The sequence below is a fragment of the Cynocephalus volans genome, chromosome 4 (genome assembly GCF_027409185.1).
Source record: "Cynocephalus volans isolate mCynVol1 chromosome 4, mCynVol1.pri, whole genome shotgun sequence".
Classification (NCBI taxonomy): domain Eukaryota; kingdom Metazoa; phylum Chordata; class Mammalia; order Dermoptera; family Cynocephalidae; genus Cynocephalus; species Cynocephalus volans.
This window is the reverse complement of record NC_084463.1, coordinates 10,687,509-10,709,104: the sequence shown is the minus strand read 5'-3', so window position 1 is coordinate 10,709,104 and position 21,596 is coordinate 10,687,509. Positions and strand designations below refer to the sequence as shown.

At 51.0% G+C, this 21,596-nt stretch overlaps 1 protein-coding gene across 1 annotated transcript; it reads right to left on the bottom strand.

Annotated features, from left to right (window-relative positions):
- Positions 1-8,809: 8,809 nt before the first annotated feature.
- Positions 8,810-21,172, bottom strand: HTR3A (5-hydroxytryptamine receptor 3A). The gene is made up of 9 exons (XM_063095469.1): positions 21,106-21,172; positions 18,678-18,844; positions 17,290-17,334; positions 15,265-15,374; positions 13,634-13,803; positions 11,386-11,546; positions 10,827-11,037; positions 10,506-10,733; positions 8,810-9,108 (listed from the first exon to the last, which is right to left on the bottom strand). Exons 1-9 carry the CDS (start codon positions 21,170-21,172, stop codon positions 8,810-8,812), a joined length of 1,458 nt encoding a protein of 485 aa, XP_062951539.1.
- Positions 21,173-21,596: the final 424 nt, after the last annotated feature.

The window sequence follows — 21,596 nt, the reverse complement described above, 5'->3', positions numbered from 1 at the left end:
AAAGTGGATGAAAGGGGCTTCCATGTGATTGTAAAACAGCTTTATAATAGTTAATTGCTAGTTTCTTCTTACAACAGAGAGAGTCAAAGTAGCCTTTAAAATACCCAGCATTGGAAAGTGAGACATAATAAGACATAGACGTGTGGGTATGATAGGTATTTAGAGAAGGAGACACTAAGACTTCACGAAGCAGATGATACCTGAGTTGGATCTTGTAGGTTGAGTAGGAACTTACCAGAATGACATTCTAGGTAGAGGCACTATCATGTATAAGGGGACATGACAAGAGGTTCCTGAGTGGCACAACAGGGACTCCATTCACATCAGAGTCCCTGTAAATGGTGGTCCTGGGGTTGTACAGTATACAACCTTTGTGACCTATACAACAGCCCTTTAAAGCTGGGGCCCCAGATACATGCAGGAAATGGTGAGGCTGATTCAAAATCTCAGCATACACCATAGTAGACCTTCAGGGGAACACTTATAACTCCACCCCTATTTCCCACCATCTCTCTGGCAGCAGGACCTTAGGGCTGCTGCTTAGATATGGCCTGGACTCAGGGAGATTTCTGTTCCACACACCCCCCCACCCCCGGAACTGTCAGAAAGCTCAGGAGAGACCCACATCCATTTCCTCCTTTAGCAAAAACAGTTGTATTTTCTCTTTACTCTTCAGGGGAGCATATGAGTTTCTCCTCCACAAAAGGGATTATTGTTGAAAAGTAGACTTTTAAGACAGTGACTTATCTGGGGATCTCTTTCAAACCAGCTCAAGTTTCAATCCCGTGGGCATGTCCTCTCTGCCAGCAGTGCCCCCTCCACACTGCACCCAACCCCACCACACGTACAAAGACATCTCCTGGTTAAGGGTGGGGAGAGTTTCCAGAACCTCGTCCTCCTGATGGCGGGGGGTGGATGCCCCCAGAGCCCCTCCCTGCCTGCAGGCCGGAGCTCCTGACCCTCAGCCTGCCTAGCTCTGCTGCTTCCTGCTCCAGAATCAGCCCATCCTTCTTCCTGGGGGAGGGGAGGGAGGGACCAGGCTAGGTCTCCCTGCAGCTCTGCTGAGGACATGCGGCATTTAACCTGCGACCCCACAGGAAATCCTTCCGACCTCTGATGCAAACCTCAGGAGGAAAACCGTGACCCCACACTGGACAAAGGGCAGTGCTGAGGCCGCTCCTCCCCTCTCCCAGCCCAAGATCTCATGACTCTAGGGGGCAGGTCAGAGAATCTGCCAGGTCAGAAGCTCACAACCCAACCAGCCCAGGGGGCTCGGGTCTCAGCCCAGGAAGGGGGCCAGAGAGACCCAAAAGATGTAGGATGACTGCACACCCTGCTTGCCCAGGACAGCCTCACTTTACGGCATGTTGTCCACGTGCAATTATTAATAGTGCCTGAATTTCCAGGACAGAACTGTCCTGGTTTAGATGATAAACTTTATGGTCATCCTAACAGAAAAGGGACTCCAACAGAATGCACACGACCACTCCCCTTCATTAATTCACCAAATGTTGAGTCTTTGCCCTACAGTAGGTACAGTGTCTGGTCCTGGATACAAAGCTAAATAAAGTCTAGTCAGGTCCCTGCTGTAGGAGCTCACAATTCAGGGAGACACAGGCCCAAACCAGCTATAGTACAGTGTGGAAGTTCCAGGGGAAAGTAATTCATTCTCTTAAAGGATCTCAGAGAAGGCTCACAGAGGAAGTGACATCAAAGCTTCCAATGGCCCCAGCCTCCTTCAAGGCCACCTCCCCCCAGATTCTACTGCCCAAATCTCTCTTATGCCTCTACTACCTGCTCCCAACCCAACTGGCAGTGACGGTGAGATCTGAAGAGCAGATCAGTGAAGGATTTCAGATAAGGTCTTCCCTCCACGTGGTCAGTGTCTCTCTCCCCAACCCCAGTTCATTTGCTGATTCACTCACTAAATGTGGCTCTGAGCCAGGCACTGTGTGAGGGGTGAGAAGGTGAGAAATATCCGCCTTCAGGAACTCACACGCTGGGAGATGGATAAATGCTAAACAAACCATCTGACAATCAATACTTGAATTACAATGATTGCAAGAGTAGAGAAATTGGGGAGGGCGTTCAAAGAGCATCTGCTGGGTGAGGCTAAAGTCAGAGGACAGATGCTTTACTCACCTTCAGAAGGCTTTTAGAAGTGATCCCTAGTGGGAATTTTAAGCCCAGTGAAAAACCCACATGGCAGATAGACTTGGGGGTCATTAGCGAGAACCAGAAAAATGAGTCCTTGGGTGAGAAGGGCAGGGGGTGGACACATCGGCCAAGAGGAAAGGATGGAGCACAAGAGCCTCATCCCATGATTGAGTGTCACCTCGATGGAAAGGCAGGGTTTCCTGGACCCGACGCTGGGAAGGTCCTCTAGAGGTTATCTATCCATCTCCTGCCTCTGTGCACTATCTCAGACAAAGAAGATGATCAAGAGAAGGTGTCTTTGTTAAAGACTTCCAAGGGAATAATTCTACACCCCATTCTGTGTTTAATTCCTCTCTCCTCAAGAAGCCCTTACCACCACCCAGACACCTCTTCCCCTAGGAAGATGAGCAGACGCTGGGACTGGGGGCAGGTGGGGAGAGACCGAGGCTGTCCCTGGTCTGATCTTCTGTCCTCTCCCAGGCTGGTGTCCTGGAATCATTGCCTCCATGATTCTGCTTTTCTATCCCCTTCTCCTAAGTTATAAAGTAGCTCAGTGTTCATCACCATAAAACCATTACACCAACAAACGTTGCCTAATAGAAAGTATTATTTCTTTTACAACATTAATTAAATGGGTCTGTGATGGATCACACCACAACTTTGCTGTGCAGGAAGCTTCTAGATTTATGCATAAAAGCATAAATCATAACCATAGTTAAAATTAATCAACTAGACCTACTTGCATTGTCTCTTTTAATCCTCACAATCCCATAAGGAAGGTGCTGTTATGATGTTCATTTTACTGGTGAGGAAACCGAGGCACAGAGAAGTAAGCAACTTGCGCAGGATCTCACAGAGTAGTAGAAAGAATGATGATTCCCCAAATATATCCACTTTCTAAAAGCCAGAACCTTTGATGTTATGTTACAAGATAAAAGGGACTTTGCTGATGTGAATAATTTAAGGCTCTTGAGATGAGGAGATTATTTTAGATTATCCAGGTGCACCCGCTATAATCACAAAGGTCTTTATAAAGGAAAGAAGGAGTCAGGAGAGTCAGTGGAGATGTGACAAAGCAAAGCAGAGGTGAGAGAGAGAGAGAGAGACGTGAAAGTGTTGCAATCCTGGCTTTGAAGATGGGGAAAGGGACCATGAGCCAAGGAATACAGGCGGCCTCTAGAATATGAAAAAGGAAAGGACACAGACTCTCTCGAAGAACTTCCAGAAGAAACACAGCCCTGTCAATTCATTTTGGACTTCTGACCTCCAGAACTGTAAAATAACAAATTTGTGTTTTAAGTTGGTGATTTGTTACAGCAGCTGCAGGAAACTAATACACAAGCTAGCAGATGGTAACAGCAAAGTTATGGGTGTTGCCCTGGGATGGGTAAAGAAATCGTGCCATTAAAATCCTACTTAGGACCGACTTCATCCCTTGGTCCTTGTCCTGCAGCTGCTGGACGAGTGAGTATCTCCCAGTGTCCTGCCTACCCCCTGCTCCTGCTCCAGGCAGCACCCCACCCTCACCCTTCTTATCCTAGGACCATTGAAGACCATCTCAGAGTCAGTGTGGGACGGGCTGGAGTAGGGGGCCTTAGCGACTAGGGCAGAAGGGTCTCTAAGGCAGAGTTTTCCCCGGACCTGTGTATGTATGGGTTTTGGGTAAAACTGCTTTCTTCTCCATCCAGCATCAATATCTTCATTACATCAGAAGAAAGGGGAAAAGCTGGAGCAACTAAGCACGTGGCCAAGTGTGAGGTCAAGGCCTGGGCACATAACGCAGGAGGCTTAGTTGCTCAGGGCAGCGGGTGGGGGTCTTTAGGGGGTTGAGGGGGGCAGGATAAAATGGTTCACAGAGGCCCCTCCATAGAACTTCTGGACTTTGCTGCCACCTTGTGGACAGAATCTAGAAGGCAGGGTTGTTGTGGCCCTTGGCCAAAGATTGACCTCTCGTCGGGGTGCCTTAGGACAGATACCTCTTTCTGAGTCTTGAGTCGGGGGTTCTCCCAGGCACATGGAAATGAACTCCCAGGCTCCCATAGTCCCAGCTGTCATACTCATAATGTGTCCCTCTGCCAAGACTTTAGTCTCTTTGCAGACACAGGGACACAGGAGGTGGCATTGCACAGGAGAGACCCAGTCAGGGTCAGGATGTGCCATCCAAAGCGTGCCAGTATCCCAGATACTTTCCCAGAGCAGGAACTCATAGCCATGATTTCAGGGAAGAACTCTGTGCAAAGAAGCTCTGAATGTGCAGGGTCAAGGAGAGGAGGCAGTAATGGGAGAAAAAAGGCCACACAGGTATAGCATGCAAAGGTCTGACTCAGCCTGGTGGGGACAAGAACTCTAGCCCCTCTGGCCTTATGGTGAGTGACCAGCTCATTTCGCCCTGCCTATCTGTAAAATGCGGACAAGGAAGATGAAGACCTCTCCTCCACTGTCCCTAAGGGCAGTGCTTACCCGTTCAGAATGTGGTGTGAGTGGTCTGAGAAGGGCTGATATGCCACTAGACGTCTCTCACCACAGCTTCATGACTTCCCAGGGCTTTTGCCCATATTGGGCACACAGTGCCCCGCAACACCTGTGAGCCAGGGACTAACATGATCCCCATTGCTCAGATGAGAAGACTGAAGCACAGGGAAGTCAAGTGCTCGTCTGAGGTTTCACGGCTAGCCTGTGTTGGGGACAAATTTCAAATTTGGGGTCTTCCACTCCACAGGGCACTCTTACATTGTCCCCAGTAGATGTGTTGCAAAAAAGAATGGAAGCGGCCAGGCTTCAGGTGCGCTAGTTCTGGTTTCCCTTCCAACTAGGACTCTGGTAGGAAATGGAGGCAGATCTCTCCTCCCTGGCCTGCCCCTTCCCAACCTAGTAGATAAAGGACTCTCTGTAAAGTTTTCTAGGCAATGAGATTCCATTCCTTCCCTTTCAGACTCCCATTCTGATTCATGTTAGGAATATCACGCTCAGGAAGTTCTTCCTATTGTCTAACCTCCACACCTCCAGATAGAAGAGCATGAGGATGTGGAGCAGGTGGTTTCAGAGAGGGGTATTCTTGGTCCCTAAAACCAGGATTTAATTCTCTAACCATGACAGTCAGGACTGGCCAATCACAGGCCTCAGTGGATAGCTTAAATTACAGAGGACCGAGTTAGAAAAAAGAAAAAAAAAAAAAATCCACCCAGCACTGGTACTGCAGCCCATAATTAATTGTCTGCTGTTTGTACGCGCTGGGAGGGCTCCCCTGGCTCTCGCTGGTCAGGGTGTGCAGTGCGGCCGGGCGAGAAGGCCAAGGAGTTGGTGTCAGGTCAAGAAAATTGCGTGGGGGCCGTCCAGACCCTTGTTGACTTTGCCCCACCCCCCCACCTCCCCACTTCCCTGCGATCAGGCAGGAGCTGCCCTGCGTTACCCACCACCCCTTCCCGAGCACTTGGGAGGGAGGGGAGAGGGAGTGATTAGCATGGGGCATTGTCCCCGGGTAATGGGCCCCAGCTGCCGCATGAAAGAGGAGACAAAGCGCCTGGCGGCTGCACTCGCATTATCCCCTCGTTAAATCTCTGTTATTAGATTAGATTCAAAATGTATTGATTTCGAGGCTGGGGGGAGGAGGAGGCGAATCTGGCTCCGTGAATGCGGAACCACACCTCTCCACATGCCCTCCCTCCGCCTCCTCCCAACCAGGCAACCTTTACCTCCTGTATTTCTCTCAAGGAAACCTCCCCTGGGCTCACATCCTGGCCTCTGAGCTCAGCCACTCTGCCCGGGCCATCCTGAACGCCACTGAGTGTCCACTCTTGGAGGGTGCCCTTGAGATCGTGCAGGAGGAAGGGCAGCCTCCCTCCCTCCCTCCCAGACGGACAGACGGACGGATGGACGGAGGGGAGCAGCAGGCTCTAGGGCTTTGGAGGAGCAGTGCCTGGCAGGAATTCACAGAGGCCCGGAGGGCTGCAGGCTGGGCACTTTCAGCACCTTTAATGGAATCTTTTGGGTAGAAATGACAGCTTCAGCAAGCAGGGTGGGAGGGAAAAGATGAGAACTGGGAGGATCTGTAGGTGAATCAAGAAGGCTGCAGGAGAGGAGTGGAGATGAGAGAGAGAACTGGCAAGTTCTCAGAAGCACCTGTAAAGACACGAGAGTCTCTGGTTCTCTCCCTGCTCAGGACAGAACGTGAGGTCCTAGGCTGAAATGGCAGAAGGGGGGGGGAGTAGGTTCCTGGAGGAATAACAGGTGGGAGGGGAATTCGGGGTGATCTCATACCCCAGGTGGAGCAAATGTCTCCTTAGGAGGAGACTGAGACCAGTATTCATGGACAGAAGTTGGTACACAGGGAAATTCTCTGGCCCTTGACCTCAGTTTCCCGTCCTTGGGCAGCATAGCCCAGATGCTAGATCGATGAGCTGATTGGATGTGGCCAATGGAGCAGAAGATGCTACATGTAGGGGCTCCTTCTTGAGGTGGTTAATTGGCTGCCTCAATGCTGGGCTCTGTCGCCCCATTGATCGTGGGTGGAGGGTAGGGAGGGGGAGATGGAGAATCAATAGGTTGATTAGTGTTGTACTAGCTCTCTGGTTGGACACTTTGTCGATAGCCACCCACTTACTGACCAGTGGGGCATTGACAGAGCCAGACTGTCCACCTTTCTATCCTCTGGCCTGAGACATGAGAATCACCTAACAGTATGACTGTCCCCAAAAAGCCCAGTGGCACGGGACAGCTTTGGGTTCCAAGACAAGGCTCCAACACATGGGCTGAGAGAGGAGAGATGAACACTTCCCAGCATTAGCCCAATCTCTGCTCAGCACAAGACGAAAATTGTGGGTGGGAGCCAACCCCCAACCCCACAAGCTCCTGCTTTTTGTTGGGAAGCTCTGATCCTTACCCCTTGACAAAACAAAAATAAATATAAAATCCCTAACTAATCCCTGATAACTAATATCAAAAGCACATATGTCTGGGGTGGAAGTAGCAGGTGAAACCTCACTTCCAATTCACTGTAGGAACAATCAGCCATTTAGACCATATTTAATGAGATCTTTCTGCATGCTGGGCAATCTGGGGTGAGAAGAAGCTGAGATAAGCCCCCTTGCTTAGTCTCTCGGCTTTTTTAGACATGAAGTTCCTGAGGTCTCGTGGTCCTGCCTTCTACCCAGCCTCCAGGACGTTTTAGGAACTAGAATTGTAGAATTTGGGATCAGGGGAATGTAGAATTTCAGGTGTCCCATGCTGAATCTCTTATAATTGACTGGTCTGGAACAAATGGGGAGGCAATGAAAGTGTAAGAACTCTTTCCTCGAATTCTTTCCCTCTATCTGGGCAGCATTAATCCCCCTTCCTCATGCCTTCCTCTGAGTGACAAGCAGCCCAAGACAGGGAGAGGGACATGGCAGGAATGAGACTGGGAGAGCCAGAGAATGCCCCATTCATACATTGCTTGCATGAAGACAGGTCACCCTTGGTGGAGTCTAGCATTTCTTTTCTCTGAATGCTTGTCAGGTGGATGGAGCAATGGAGTTGGTGTGTTCCTTGGCATGTCTTAAACCCTGATGTCAGAGAGAGGGGCCCAGGATATAAGAAGATCAAAGACCATCCCCCCAACTCTGTCTTCCTCGTGGTCCTGCTCTCTGGAGGATGTACCAGGGGCTGGCTGCTGAGAGCTCTCAAAGGAGATAGGTAAATCCAAGTCTCGGCTTTCTTTGTGTTTTCCAAACACCAAACCAGTGGGTGCTGACCACGGTGCTGAAGCTGTGGTCTCCATTGCAGGATCCTCTTGCAGGGGGAGAGCTTGCTCCCAGCTCCAGTGAGAGACCATGAGCCCAGAATAACGGGACTGTGTGGACCCTTCCAGCATCTTTTCAGAGGGTCGCAGAATTGAGCTTTCCCCTGCCCCCCTCTCCCTTGCTAAGCGTTCATGGTCCTGACCTTCATATCTTAAATACCCCTCCTATTGTTCCTTCTTCATGACAGCTACCATTTGTCACCTCTCAGTTCCCTGGGACAGGAAACACCAAATAACTGAAACTACAGATAATTCCCAAATCTCATTTCTACCAGTAACTCTATTTCTCTTATTCCAACCATTCAACCTTTTCTCAAAACTGCTGACAAATGGTCACGAAGAGAGCGCAGGGCTTCATTGCATTTTATTATCTCCACCCACCCCTTCCATCTGTGGGAAGTGGCGACGAGGAGACACTGGGGCTGGAAAAACCTAGTGTAGAGTTACCAGGCCCCCATAGCAGAGAGCTGGTTTTCCTTAAATCTGAAAACAAGGTTGGGGAAGATGAGCAGAATTCCAAAATGCCTTATTCAGGGAAGTGTGAATGGGGAAACTGAGGTTTATGCATGGATAAGTGGAGTGAAGTTAGGGAATGCTTGGTTTCTCCTGATCTAAGACAGCATGTGTTAAAGCCATAATGTGGAGTTGGGAGTGGGGGGAGGATATAAGGGTCTTGAACACCTAGTTTGGGGAGGAATTGTTCAGACCCTGGTTTGGGGTTGCTGAGATGAATTGGCATTGGAAACAGGGGATGGGACTGTATCTGTATCTTGCAGATACAGAATGTCCCTGGAATCCCTGGGGCTCTGAAGGACCCAAGAGAAATCCTCCATCCCCATCCCAACCAGCCCCACACCCCTCCCCTGCTGGCTCTACTCAAGCATACTGCCAGATGGACCAGAGCATGATCAGGGTGATGCTGTAGGCCAGCACCGCCAGCACGTAGACGCGGAAGAGCAGCTTGTCCAGCACGGAGCCCACGTGCAGCCAGTCCCGGGCCACCTCTCGGATCTCATCCCGCTTCTCCAGGAAGTGCCGGATGGAAGAAAGCTCCTGCAGCAGCCCGCGCACGGCCAGCGAGGCCTCCCGTGGCGGTGGGGGAGGGCTGCCTCTGCCCCTCAGGGTCTTCTCCAGGTCCCGGGGTCCTTCCAAATGGCTGCAGTGGTTTCCCATGGCTGGAAGAAGGGCAGAGCATTAGCAAGGGATAGGCCCCATGGGATGGCCTGCACATCGTCCATTATGTTTCTAGAGACTGCAGAAATTTTTATTAGGAACAATTTCAGACATAGAAGATATAGAGAATAACTTACATATTTGTACACCCACCATCCAACTTAAGCAAATTAAAAGGCCGATACAATTGAGGATCCTTGTATACCTGCTCTAAGCCACGTCCTCCACCCCTTCCCCAGGTCACTGCTATCATGAAATCCGTGTTTACCCTTCCCATGCATTTTTTTGTAACCTAGGGGCTTTCCCCAGCAGTCCGATATCTGTTATTTCATTTGAGCTTCACAATAGCCCTTCAGGAGAGGCAGAGTGGGAGTGATTACTATCGCTATTTTTTATACCAAGGTGCTGAAACTCGACAAGTTCTACTCAGAGAGGGTCACTGTCTTCCTCTCTGTAGCTCCAAGTCCTTCCTAACCAGAAAACACCCCTTCAGAGATGGCTCCCTTCACCCAGTGAAATCAGGCATTAGGCTGGTGGACTAGTTCACTAGCTCATGATGAGATGGTCTTAGATGAACCAAAATTCTTGCGTGAACAGCCTGGCCCTAGCCAGGCGGATGGATGAAAAGGAATGGAGTGGACAGGAACGTTTAAAAACACAAGAGTAGAGTCAGATGGGTCTGCATTCAAATCATGGTTATTAACAGCTCCTGGCTGTGATTTAGGTCAAGCTATTGAACTTTTCCATGCCTCTGTGTCCTCATTGGAGAAATGAAAATGCAAATCCAATTGGGTTGTCATGAGTATTACACGTGATAATGCACAGAAAGTGCTTTGCACATGCCTGGCACAAAGTAAATAAACCAACAAACCAACCCCACCAGCAACAACAACACATGGCAGCTGTGACAATTCCTCAGGAGGTATGAGCTCCCATTCAGTGTCTCTTTGAACCCTGTCTCTCTGCCTTATAGATGTTTGCAATTCTAAGGGACCTGGTCTTTGAGCTGTCTAGAATGAATTTTAGAAATCCTAGCTGCAGAGTTTACCCACATGAGGTGGGGAGGCCAGTAACTACACGAGGGTCTTCCATTCAACCTCCCTCATGGCTCCATGTGAGAGAGAGGCCAACCTCAGCCCACAGGGCTCAGCTCCTGGCACATTCAGCCTCTGGGACTCCTATCCTGTCTGTTCACGCCCAGTCTGATGAGAGCTTTAAAAGTGAAGAAAGGGTTCAGACTGACAACTCTGGCTGAGGTCTGCCCCCTCCCAAAAAGTCCGGGCCTGGGGCACCCTGGGCAGGATGGCACCCAATTCCCACGCCCGGTGCAGGTTCCAGAGACTCTACCACATCCCAGCATCCACATCCCTGTGCAGGACCCTCCCCTTCCCTCTCTCACCTGAACAGTCATCAGTCTTGGTAGATTGGGGGATGGCAGGGGGCCTCTGGGAGGTTGACCAGTCTCCTAGGCACAGCAGCTGGGTGGTTCCTGTTCTCTCCAGAACCAGGCGCCGCAGCCAGGCAGGCACGGGCTGCTGCAGGTCCTGCTTATGCACCAGCCGCACGATGAGGATGGTCTCGGCCAAGCTTATCACCAGCAGAGCCATGCATACCACAAAGTAGATACCTGTGCACCGGGGAAGGGGGCAGAGACACACACAGGAGGTGGGAGGGGCCAGTTCCACCCCAGGCTGAGCTCATCCCCCAGGAGAGGCCTTACCGATGAGGGGAGTACCAATGGCAGTGGCCGGCAACGTGTCGGACACAATGATCAGGAAGACGGAGTAGCCCAGGAGGAGTGTAATCTTGAAGGAGACCCTCTCACCACTGTCTGGGGGCAGGTAGAAGCCCATGATGTCCATGACCATGAGGAAGATACTGGGCAGCAGCAGGCTGACCACATAGAACAGGGGCCTCCGGCGGATGACCACCTGGGAGCGAGGGAGGAACTTGTGGGCAGACAGCTCTGCTCCCAGGAGCCACCACCCCCAGGCCAGACCCCCTTTGCACTGTGGAGCTGCCAGCTGGGGCTGCTCAGAGAGGGAAATAGACAGACCCCATCTCCTGCCTCTCGATCCAGGCTTGTGGCTGTTTGGGATAAGTAAGGGACATTCAGCTGCATTTCCCCACCTACTCTGTTGAAGTCCCAGGGGACGTGTGGGACCCTGGAGTTGGGAATAGGGCTACGGAAGTTCTTCATTACATGCCTTCTTAAGTCTACCTGGGCATGAAGGTCTAGTACTTCTAGTGGCACTTTACCCACATCTGCTCCCACTCACGGAGAACTTCATTTCTGCATAACAGTCATTGCTTTCGATACTGAACTCCCGATACTGCGTCAGCACCCCCAGCAGCTCCCACTCGCCCTGGTTCATGAAGACGCTTTTGTCAGACTTCACCTTTTCTGGCAAGCGCCACAGGGAGATGTTGATGTCCTGGACTGAGAGAGAAGAAATCAGGCCAGCTCTGGAATCTAGTGCCCAGCACACACCAGAGGCTGTGGCATTGGGATACAGGGTGGGCGGCAACATGGGAAGCTGACCTCAGAGAACTTGACCTCAGCTCTTCACCTTCAGCCTTAGTTTCCCCATCTATAAACTGAGACCATGTTACACTTCACACCTGTCTCACAGGGCTGCAGTGAGGGCAAGTGAATGCTAGGGTAAAAACACACAGCGCAGTGCAAAGAACCACACACACACACCATTCCTCAGAAAGCTCTCTCTGTCTCTGTCCCTGTCTGTGTCTGTCTGTCTGTGTGTCTGTCTGTCTGTCTGTCTGTCTCTGTCTCTGTCTCTCTCTGTCTGTCTCTCTCTCTCTCTCTCACACACAAACACACACACACACACTCCTTCCAAACACCTTTCTTGGTTTTCCTGTTAGAATTATCCATTTAGGAAATGAACAAAAGTCAAGATTCTTCACCTTTGCCTTAATACATAGAACTACCTGTCTTTAAAGGTGAATTAGGAAATAAGAAAAATCCTCACTTATAGAACAGCAGCCCCACTTCTCTGAATCTATACAGGTACATATACACACCGAGAAGTCCAGGAGAATCCATTAAGACAAAATACTGGAAAAGATCTAAATGTCCAACAGTCAGGAAAATGCTTAATAAACCAGGATACATTCCAAATTATTCTATAACAGTTTAAATGTATGGGAAAGATTTCAATAAGTAAAAAGAATCAAGTAGCAGTACATGAAAGTATATACAATATGATACATTCATGTAAAATAAAAACTCATTAAACAATTTCCATGTATTTTCCATAGTGTGTACATGTGTGTATATATGCACACATGCATGTGTGGATATAAATGCGTAGAGAAGAATCTGGAAGAACATACTATGTGATGTTTATACTGATAAAAGTGGTTAACTTTTTGTAGGGAGTTGTTGGTGAAGAGTTTGGGACTGAAGGTAGATGTCACGGGAGACTTTTGCCTTATCTGTAGATCAGTTTTTGGTTAAGAAGGCTATGCATTACCATCAAATTTAAGGTTAATATAATTAATAAATCAGAATAGAAACATGAAGACATTTCTTACAGTAGGGCAGGGTCCACTTCACTGGCGTCTGGTGAGCATGTAGCATTCATCCACCCAGTAAAATGTGCCAAGCACCTTCCTTTGTGCCAGGCACTGTGCTAGGGATCTAATGGTGGGCAAGAAATCATGTCCCTGCCCTCCCTAAGTTCATATCCAGGAGTGTGATAGAGGTGGGGAGAAGACCAGGGTGCTGTGATATTGGGCAACAGCGACAGCCTAGTCTGGGGGATTAGAGGGGAAACTGAAGAGCTGATGCTTATGCTGTGATCAGAAGGGTGAAAAGAGGGTTGGCCAGGCTAGGTGTGGCTGGGTGGCAGGTGCAGGAGAGGAGAGGGAGCAGGAGGGGTCACGTAGCCTAGGAGAGGAAACAGCATGGGATAAAGGGAAAGAGCAAAGGGCTTTGGGCCTAGAAAGGAAGGCAGCTGGGCTGGGCAGGGCTCAGGGGAGCATGCACCAGACGAGGCTGAAGTGGTGGGCCGTGGGCAGGGCCAGCCCAAGGATTTGGATTGTGTCCCAGGACTGCTGGGAAGCCATTGAGGGTTTTAAGTGACACGATTAGATTTGCTTTTAATTAGATCTCACTGGCTGCAGTGAGGAGCATGAACCGGAGGGGGCAAGACCATCAGCAGGAGAACGCAGAAACCTAGGCAGGAGACGAGGGTCGCTGGGTGGGGGGGTGAAGACGAGTGGGTGGATTCAAGAGACACTGAGCACCAGATCCTGTTTGTGCCTTACTGAGCATCTTGCAGTCATTCACACTGTCTCCTTACATCCTTATGACAACTGAGAGAGGCAGCAAGGGCGGCACTATTCACCCCACGTGGGGGACAAGGAGACAGAGGCTTGGCGACAGGAAGGAAATAGAGGGAAGTAAGCTGGATGAGGGAGAATTCATGCTAGGGAGTGCTTCTCGCTCAGGTGTCCCTGGGGCCCCCCAGCCTCCGCCCCCGCCCCCCGAAGCCCACATCTCACTGGTATGCAGCCAGCTGGTGAAGGTCAGCGAGCAGTTCTGCACGTCGAAGGGGAAGTTATAGATGTCGAGGCTGCAGGCAGTCACCACCTGGAGGGGCTTGTAGTTCCGCACCTGACCGTCATGTCGAACATACACGTACGGGATGTCTGGAGACTTCCCCACGTCCACACTGGCCAGGGAAGAGGGGTCAGTTTGAGGGCTCACAAGGCAGGTCAAGCCCTGGTAGTCTGAGGGTCTCTGAGCAAGCCAGTAGGGACAGAAACCCAGGGAGAGTGCAGGCAGCAGGGCCACCTGGACAGCTGTGTCTGGCCTCTGTCTTTCAACCTTTTATCTTAGGCTTCCTGACTGCCATTGTCAAGGCTACTTTCCAAGCAGTAAATGGCATTTCTCCTTTATTCCCATAGCAACCTAGCCACAAAGGAAGGGAAGGAATCGGTGGACCCTAAAGCCACGAGCTGCAGGGTGCTTGCCCGGCTGCCCCTACCCTGTCCCCACCTGGGTTGGGCAGAGCTTGGCTCCCAGGACCCCAGTCCCGTGGTGACCGGTAGGCTTGGTTAGAACAGAACCTTGAGTTCTATGCTGACTCTGGCTTCTCTTTGCTGCCCATCCCTAGAAGCCCTTTAAAGTGAGAATAGTTATCTCTGGAGGAAAAGGAACTAGAGAAATCATGGATAAGAACTGGGGGAAACCAAGAAAGCCCTGTGAGACCTTGTCCTACCCTCTTGGCTGATCCTGAACCCATGGGCTCTCCTGAGTGACCACTGTGGCATGGAGCGGGCTGAGCCAGGGTCCTGAGCCTGCATTCTCCTGTGGGATTAAACTGAGAGATGAGGATTCAAGGCTGTCTACTTCACTGTGGAAACTGGAGATCCAGTCAGAAACTGGGGTTTCGCAAAACTCCTCCAGCCTGAGCCATGCAGGGCGTGGGGCAGTAGGGGCCAAGGTCAACTGCCTTCTTTAGAAAAATATCAGTGGTTCTCCCTGGAGTTGGGCAATGCAGTGGGTAGTGGGTGGAGGGCAAGGACCCCCCACCCTTGCCTGTCACCTTTCCCTTTCTATCCGTCTCCCACAGCCATCTTCCCTGTTCTTGAGTCAGAGGCCCAGCTGGTGGACCCTGAATGAACCTGCAGGATAGGGAGAAGGTATGTTGGCTGGGGCCAGATGGGACAGTGATTGGCTGATGGGACCCACATCATATCAGAGGTGCATTTGTTAACTGTCAAGCACATGTGTGACTTGGGAAGTTTGAGCCCATCCTCCGAATCTTCCCTGTGACCATAAGCAGTAGCCACCATCGGTGCTCCATTCCTTTCAAATACCTTACTGACACCCTTTAAAAATGCAGCTGTTCCCATTAGGCTATTATAACTCAGTGTGAATTTATTCACTGGCTTCTTTCCCTGTGAAAGGCCCTTGGACTAAGAAGTGCAGAGTTTCAACAGCAGGCACAGAAAAAGGAGTTTTAGAAAAGAAAAGACAAAGTGGAATTGGGGCTGAAGCCCACTTTACTCACAGTCTGCCAGCCTGAGGAGACATCTCACACGTGACAACAGTGAACTTGTCTCCCAGCCCCGTGGCTTCTCCAGCCCCTAAGCCACCCGGCCACTGAGCATCTGATGACAGCACTCACAACTCATTGATGAGAATGTCCGGGACCCAGATGCTGTCCTTGGGGATGGAAAACCTGGTGATGTTGTCAAAGTCCTCAGGGTTCCACTGGAGGAACTCATCAATCCAGAACTAGGGGAGGAGCAGAAATAGCCATAGGCAGACCCCTCTATCTCAGGTGGGGGGTTGTCCGCAACTCACGCAGACCTCACCCTCCGTACCCAGGCAATAGGTGGGCATCTTCTTGGGAAAATCTGGGTGTCGGTAGCACCCCAATTTCTCAGCAGTAACTGAGAGGCCTCCCACGTCTGCACTCACAGTCACGCTGCATGTGTAACACACGGACAGATGCAGCCTCTCCCAGGGAAGTCATTCAGTCATGTCTAATGCTATGTGTCCCCTGTCAACCAGCTGCAGGATCTCAAAAAAATAACTTCTTGGGACTTTGTACATACATAAATGGGGATAATAACTCCCACTTCATAAGGTAGAGATGGTTATTGTTAAGTTTTAATCAATGCATTCTCTACTCTCCTGCCAGAATGGCAGGTCTAAAGTGCAAATTTGATCATGTTACTTTCTTACCTAAAATTCTTCAATAGTGCCCCAGTGCCCTTAGGATAAAGTCAAATCTCCACCTATCTTTTTCTAGCCTCAATTTTTGACCATGACTTTCAGTGAATTCTACACTTTAGCCATACAGAATTAAACACTGTTAAAACCTCCACAACTCTGCAAACCCTGCTCCCTCTCCCATACTGCAATCCCTGCCTTCTTTACAGAAGTTTTTCTCATCCTTCCAAACTTAGTCAAGGCATCTGTCTGCTCCCTTCTCCAGGACAGCTTCTGTGACCCCCACCCCCCAGGCTGGGTTGTATGTGGCTCCTCTGTGCCCCTGTGGTTAGCATCTTATCCTTGCCAAGTTGGAGTGGCTGTCTTGTTGCATTTCAATGGTCTGTCCACATGCCTGTTGCTTCCACTAGTCTGTGAGCTCATTGAAGGAAGGCCTGAGCATAGTTAGTGTCTCTAATTCCAGTCCCTTAGCATAGTCACTGGTACCTAACAGATGGACATTCCCTCATTGCTGACTGCAAACAGCTGGGACAGGCAAGTGACCCTAGAGACCTAGAAGTGGGGCCTAGGCCAGATGTCCCAGGGAGGAGAGCTCCTATCCTTGTCTGGGTCCCTTCCCTTGAAGCAGGTGTGCTCTGTATTAAGGGATCCCTCTGGGAGGGAAAAGTGGAGTGTTAGCTCAGGGCCAGCATTCTGGCTTCTTCCTCCACCCCACCCCTGTCCCATGAGCTGGAGGTGGTGGTAGAATGTGCCCATGAGCAGTGGGGAAGGATTTCACAGAGATAGACATGCACCAGGCCTGTTCCCAGAGCCTCCCTTGGGCTTGCCCTCTGTGCCGGTCCTCATACTGCTGCCACCTCTCTCCAGCCGCTTCTGTTTCCCCTTCTGCTCTGATCTCTTCCCCACAACCCCAGGGGCTGCCAGAGCAGGACGTGTCTGTGGGCATCAGTTTCCCCTGTTGGCCTCCCCTCCCCCACCAGCCCAAAGCCAGACTCCTGCCAAGGCCTCAGGGACATCCACACCCCAGTGCCCAACACATGCCCACCACCAGCTGAAAGAGTGGGGAAATGGGCCAGGATGTGAGGGCTATGTGAATGAAACGATCCTGTTTCCATCACCTAGTTTGGTGGTCATCCAATTTGGCTTAGTAGAAGGAAGACCTTTCTAGCAATTAGAGCTGTTCGAAAGTGAAGTGGCTGTCTTGTGAGTTCCCAGGCACTGGAGGTGTTCCTTCAGCAGAGGTTGGACAAGCGCTTGTTTGGGATGCTATGAAGCACTTCAGAAACCAGAGGGGTTTGGAGGATTTCTCTTCGACTCCCAGTCCTGAGATGAGAGGATCCCAGACTACTGGATCTCACACTAAGTGTCCCTCCAAACCTCGCCCCCCATCTTCCCTCGCCAAGGTCTAGGAGATTCCTGACTTCCCCCAGGGAAGATAAGTCCCCATCCCAGGAAATGGGGGTGGTCTGCTCACCTGCCGGTACCAGATGTAGGTGGTCAGGACCTGATTCTTCTCATCCTGGGAAAGGAAAGGGAACTCGCCCGGTGGCCCTGTGGGCTGGAGGGCCACCCCGCACACACCACCCCCAAAAGGAGCCGCTTTCTTGTGTCTCTGTTCCCTTGGGAACTAAGAGTGAAGAAAAGGGGGCGGGGGAAGTAGACAAGCTGGAGCTTCCAGCCAGCCAGGAAAAGTTGGTCTTTTACTAGGGCACACCTGAAAGGAAATATGATTATTTCTCTTTCAACTTTAAATGCTGTATATATACACATATGTGTATATATATAAATTATGTATACCTTCTACTATTATTTTCTATAGATAATAGAAGGTGTATATAAATATACCTTCTATATATCGCTATATATTATATATAGTACTGTATATACTAATGTAATATATACTATATATAATATATATTATCACATTATGTAATTATATAACATATATTATGTATTATATATCTGCACATAGTCATGTGTCACTTAACGACGGGGATACATTCTGAGACCTGCATTGTTAGGCAGTTTCATCGCTGTGTGAACATCATGGAGTGCACTTACACAAGCTCAGGTGGGATAGCCCTCTGCACACCTAGGCTGTATGGTACAGCCTATGGCTCTGACCACTATCGTAGACGAGGTCTGTTGTTGACTGAAACCTCGTTATGTGGCACATGACTGTGTGTGTGTGTGTGTGTGTGTGTGCGTGCATGCGCGCGTGTGTGTGCGTATGCCCTGCCTTTAAAATCAAGAGGTACAAAATCACATGGAGTGAAAAATTCATCACTTTTCCCCTCTCTCCCGAATCAGCACGGGAACCAGTTTATCGTGCCTCTTTCCAGAGAGTGCTGTGTCTCTGATCTCTGCAGTTGCCTTCTTACTCATCTCCCCACTGTGTCAGACCTCCTGTTCTGGGCAGTGTTCTCCACCCTACCATGGTAATTGATGAAGGAATTGATTAATTAATTGATCCATTGGTTGATTCTTCAACAACCATTTACAGGCACCTGTCACGGAAGGCACTAATGACCTGCGTAAGGCACTAAGAGCGTGAGACGAGCAGGACCGTCCTAAGCCTGCACAGCTGACGTAGAGGGATGGGTGCTATCGTGCAGTGCATGAAGAGCCGCATTGCAGGAGGGACCTGCTGGCTGTAGGGTTGTGGGAGAGGCAGCCACACAGGTCAACCCAGGTTTCTGGTTTGGGTAGCTATGCAGCTACATGAGCCATGGAGCCAGACCATAGGTACTATGGGTTCTTGAATGCCCACGTTGCTGCCCAAAGGGTGACTTGGTCTCATATGGCCTTTTCCCACCCTCAAAAGGTCCACATCTCAGCAGGGACAGATGGGCAAGTGCTCACCACGTTGAGGATGGCATAGACCATGACGTCCACAGCCACGGTAGTTGGCTTCCTCCAGTCCCTCACGGGTCGCACACCCTTCCTGTAGTTGGCCAGGAGGTAATCTGACAGCCTCAGCAGAGCGGGCCTGGTGGCATTGCGGGCCTGGAGACGCCCCCTCACCCTGGCTGGGAAGAAGAACAGTTCAAAGTGGACACCAGAGCCCTGAGTCTTTCCCAGTTCTCTTGTACTGGTTTGTAAGCTATTAGAAGGAAAGTGTCTCCACCAGCCGCATCTCACGAAATTCCCAGATCTTCCCCACAGACTGACATTCCCATCACTAGAGCATTTTGTCTGTGGAGATTCCTGCCAAATTCAAGTAGACTGTCTCATAGGAGTGGCCTATGCACTCATTTACATGAGAGCAGCGATGCGGCTTGTGAGGGCAGGTGACACTTGACAGATGAGGTGCGAGGCAAGCCTTGGGCTGAGGGAAGTGGAAAGCAGGTGCCTGCCCCGAGAGTGGGGGCCTTGGGGAGCCAATGGGGAACCGCCTTCGGTGTGTGATGCTGAGATGCGAGAAGGGTGCAAGGACGCACAGCTCCGAAGCGCCGCGGCCTGCATCAGGGTGTTCCTCAGCCCAGGACAGACCGCAGCATCTGCTCACTGTCTCCTTCCTGACCCAGCCCACGACTCTCAAAGAAAGAAGGGAGGGTGGGTGTCAGTGAATGTTCCCTCTCCCTCCTGCAAAAGCCATCCCCAGAGGACCCCGCCCTCCCTCCACAGGCACACAGCTGCAGAGGCAGGGTTGCTGGATGGGGAGGCTGGAGGGTGAGAAGAAGATCAGAGTGAAGTGTGGAAGGTGCGTGGAGAAACCACATTGCTGTCAGGGCAGGTGGCCTACAGGGACAAAACAGGAATGAGAAAGTCCAATGCCTAGGCCCTAGTCCTATTCTGTGGGAACTCCATGAGCACCTCGATTTTTCCTCTGGGAAACAGTGGGAGCACTTGCTAAAGAGAGGCATGAAATATGAAGGTGACAATGGATGGGCAGGGAAGGGAGTATAACCCAGAGGACCAGGGTACAGGCAGAAGGAGGAGGCAGGACTGGCAGGGCCAGCCAGATGACAGCGGGCCTGGCTTTCACTAAACCAGACGGCCTCTTCCTGCATCCTGTCCAGCACATGTGCAACCTGTATGGCAGATCAGGCCTGCAGATCTCCCCTCTCGCCCACCTCTCCCTGATAAGTGGTCAGCTTCCCTCAAGGACAGAGAAGAGCAGAGAGAGAGGGAAGCCAAAAGACTGTTTGAGTGTCCCCTTCGGAATAACATCAGTTAGCATGTTCTTCAATTCAACCCACCAGGGTGGCTGTCATGATAACCCATTTTACAGGCAAGGATCCTCAAGACTCAAAAAGGTGAGTTGTGCCCTGCTAGTGGAGAGACTGAAATTCAAATCCAGATCCCTGTGTGTTTTTACTATGCCAGCAACAGCCCCGATCCTACTGGCTGGGACTCTGACCAGCTTGGAGAGAGCCAGACTGATCCCAGCAGGCCTCAGAGCAAAGGACCATTGCTGGGAGGGACAGAGCTTCTTCCCAGTCAAGAAAGCCCCAGACCAGTCATCGCTTGCAGCTTGTGCTTACTTAACCCATGAAGCATCCCCAGATGACAGCTCAAGGGGGAAAATCCTCCTGCCCCTAGTCCTTCACATCTGCCCAGACCCTGGATGACCTCCTTTTGATCGTTTCCCAGTGTGCTCCAACCTGACTCAGTAGGGGGAAAAACCTTCCAATGGGACATGAACATGGTCTGCAGCAAAAGAAAACAGATCCCTTTGTGATGAATACACACTGTGTTCAAGAGAGTCAGGAAAGGGATAAGGAGAATCAGGATAGGGGTAAGGAGTGTAGAGAGAAGATTGCTACTGTTGGAGTTTAGTCCCGGAAGGGAACTTAAAAATGAAGGCCCAGAGAACCCATGCAACAAAACTAGTGAACTTGAGGAAAAATTACTAGATGAGTCTGGTCTCTGTTCTGCTGCTAACCAGCTGTGTAACCTTAGGTGAATTACTCTCCGTCTCTGGACCATGGCATTCCCACTGATATCAGGAAGGGGTGGACCAAATGAGCTCGAAGGTCCCTTGCAGCTGTCATTCAATGAGTTTAGGGGCAGGGCAAAGAGGAGAGGAGCCCCTCTCATGGCACCCACCTGCGTATTTTCGATTCACCAGGCTACTGCTCTGCTCCCTCTCAGCAAGCCCCACTCTCGCCACAGACTCAACTTTCCAGCTCTCTAGCTTGACCCCGATGCCTCACAATGCTCTCACGCTCATATGTAGGAAGATAGCTGACTTTTCTGCAGCTGCTCTGCTCCAAACCCTCCTTCCCCCAGCCCTCGAGGACTGAGGCGTCCCCTGCCCCACCTGCGTGTTCCCGCAGCTCCTTACCTTCTCCCCGTGCCAGCAGCATGGGGAGGAGCAGGGCGAGCAGTGCCTGCCAGACCCCCAGCAGCATGGCGAGCGTCCCACCGTGGGAGTGCCTCTGAGTGGCCGCTCAGGGCGAGTCCCCCCAAGGGCCAGCCTGCCGGCCCTCTGCCAACTTCATGACCAGACCAGCCTGCCTCTCTCAGCCGCTGCCCGCACCTTCTGAGTCTGCAGCTTTGCGCTCCCCCAGCTACTAGGGTTGGGAAGCAGCCAAGTCTTCATGCAATCAGTCCTTCAAGTCCTTCAGCTGGATCAGGTTTCGGGGCGGGAGGGGAGGGGAGGGAAGCGCTGAGGGGAACCCGCCCGGCTGATGTCATGTCATGAGAAAGGAGCTCGGTCCACCCGTTCAACCAGGTGGCTTGGCCATGCTTCCCCAAGGAGTGACTTGGTGACAGGGGCTGCAGGAGCCAGTGGAGCAAGGGTGCAGTCTGTCTGCTGGGAGGTGATCAGTGCTG

What these genes read in the sequence shown, in the direction of transcription:
- HTR3A (XM_063095469.1), bottom strand. Translation starts at nt 21,172, where the DNA reads ATGCTGCTGGGGGTCTGGCAGGCACTGCTCGCCCTGCTCCTCCCCATG. An exon ending in ATGCAGAAATGAAGTTCTCC is followed by an intron (nt 11,038 to 11,385) that starts GTGAGTGGGAGC and finishes CCTCGCTCCCAG; the next exon opens with GTGGTCATCCGCCGGAGGCC. An exon ending in CAAGACTGATGACTGTTCAG is followed by an intron (nt 9,109 to 10,505) that starts GTGAGAGAGGGA and finishes CCCTTCTTCCAG; the next exon opens with CCATGGGAAACCACTGCAGC.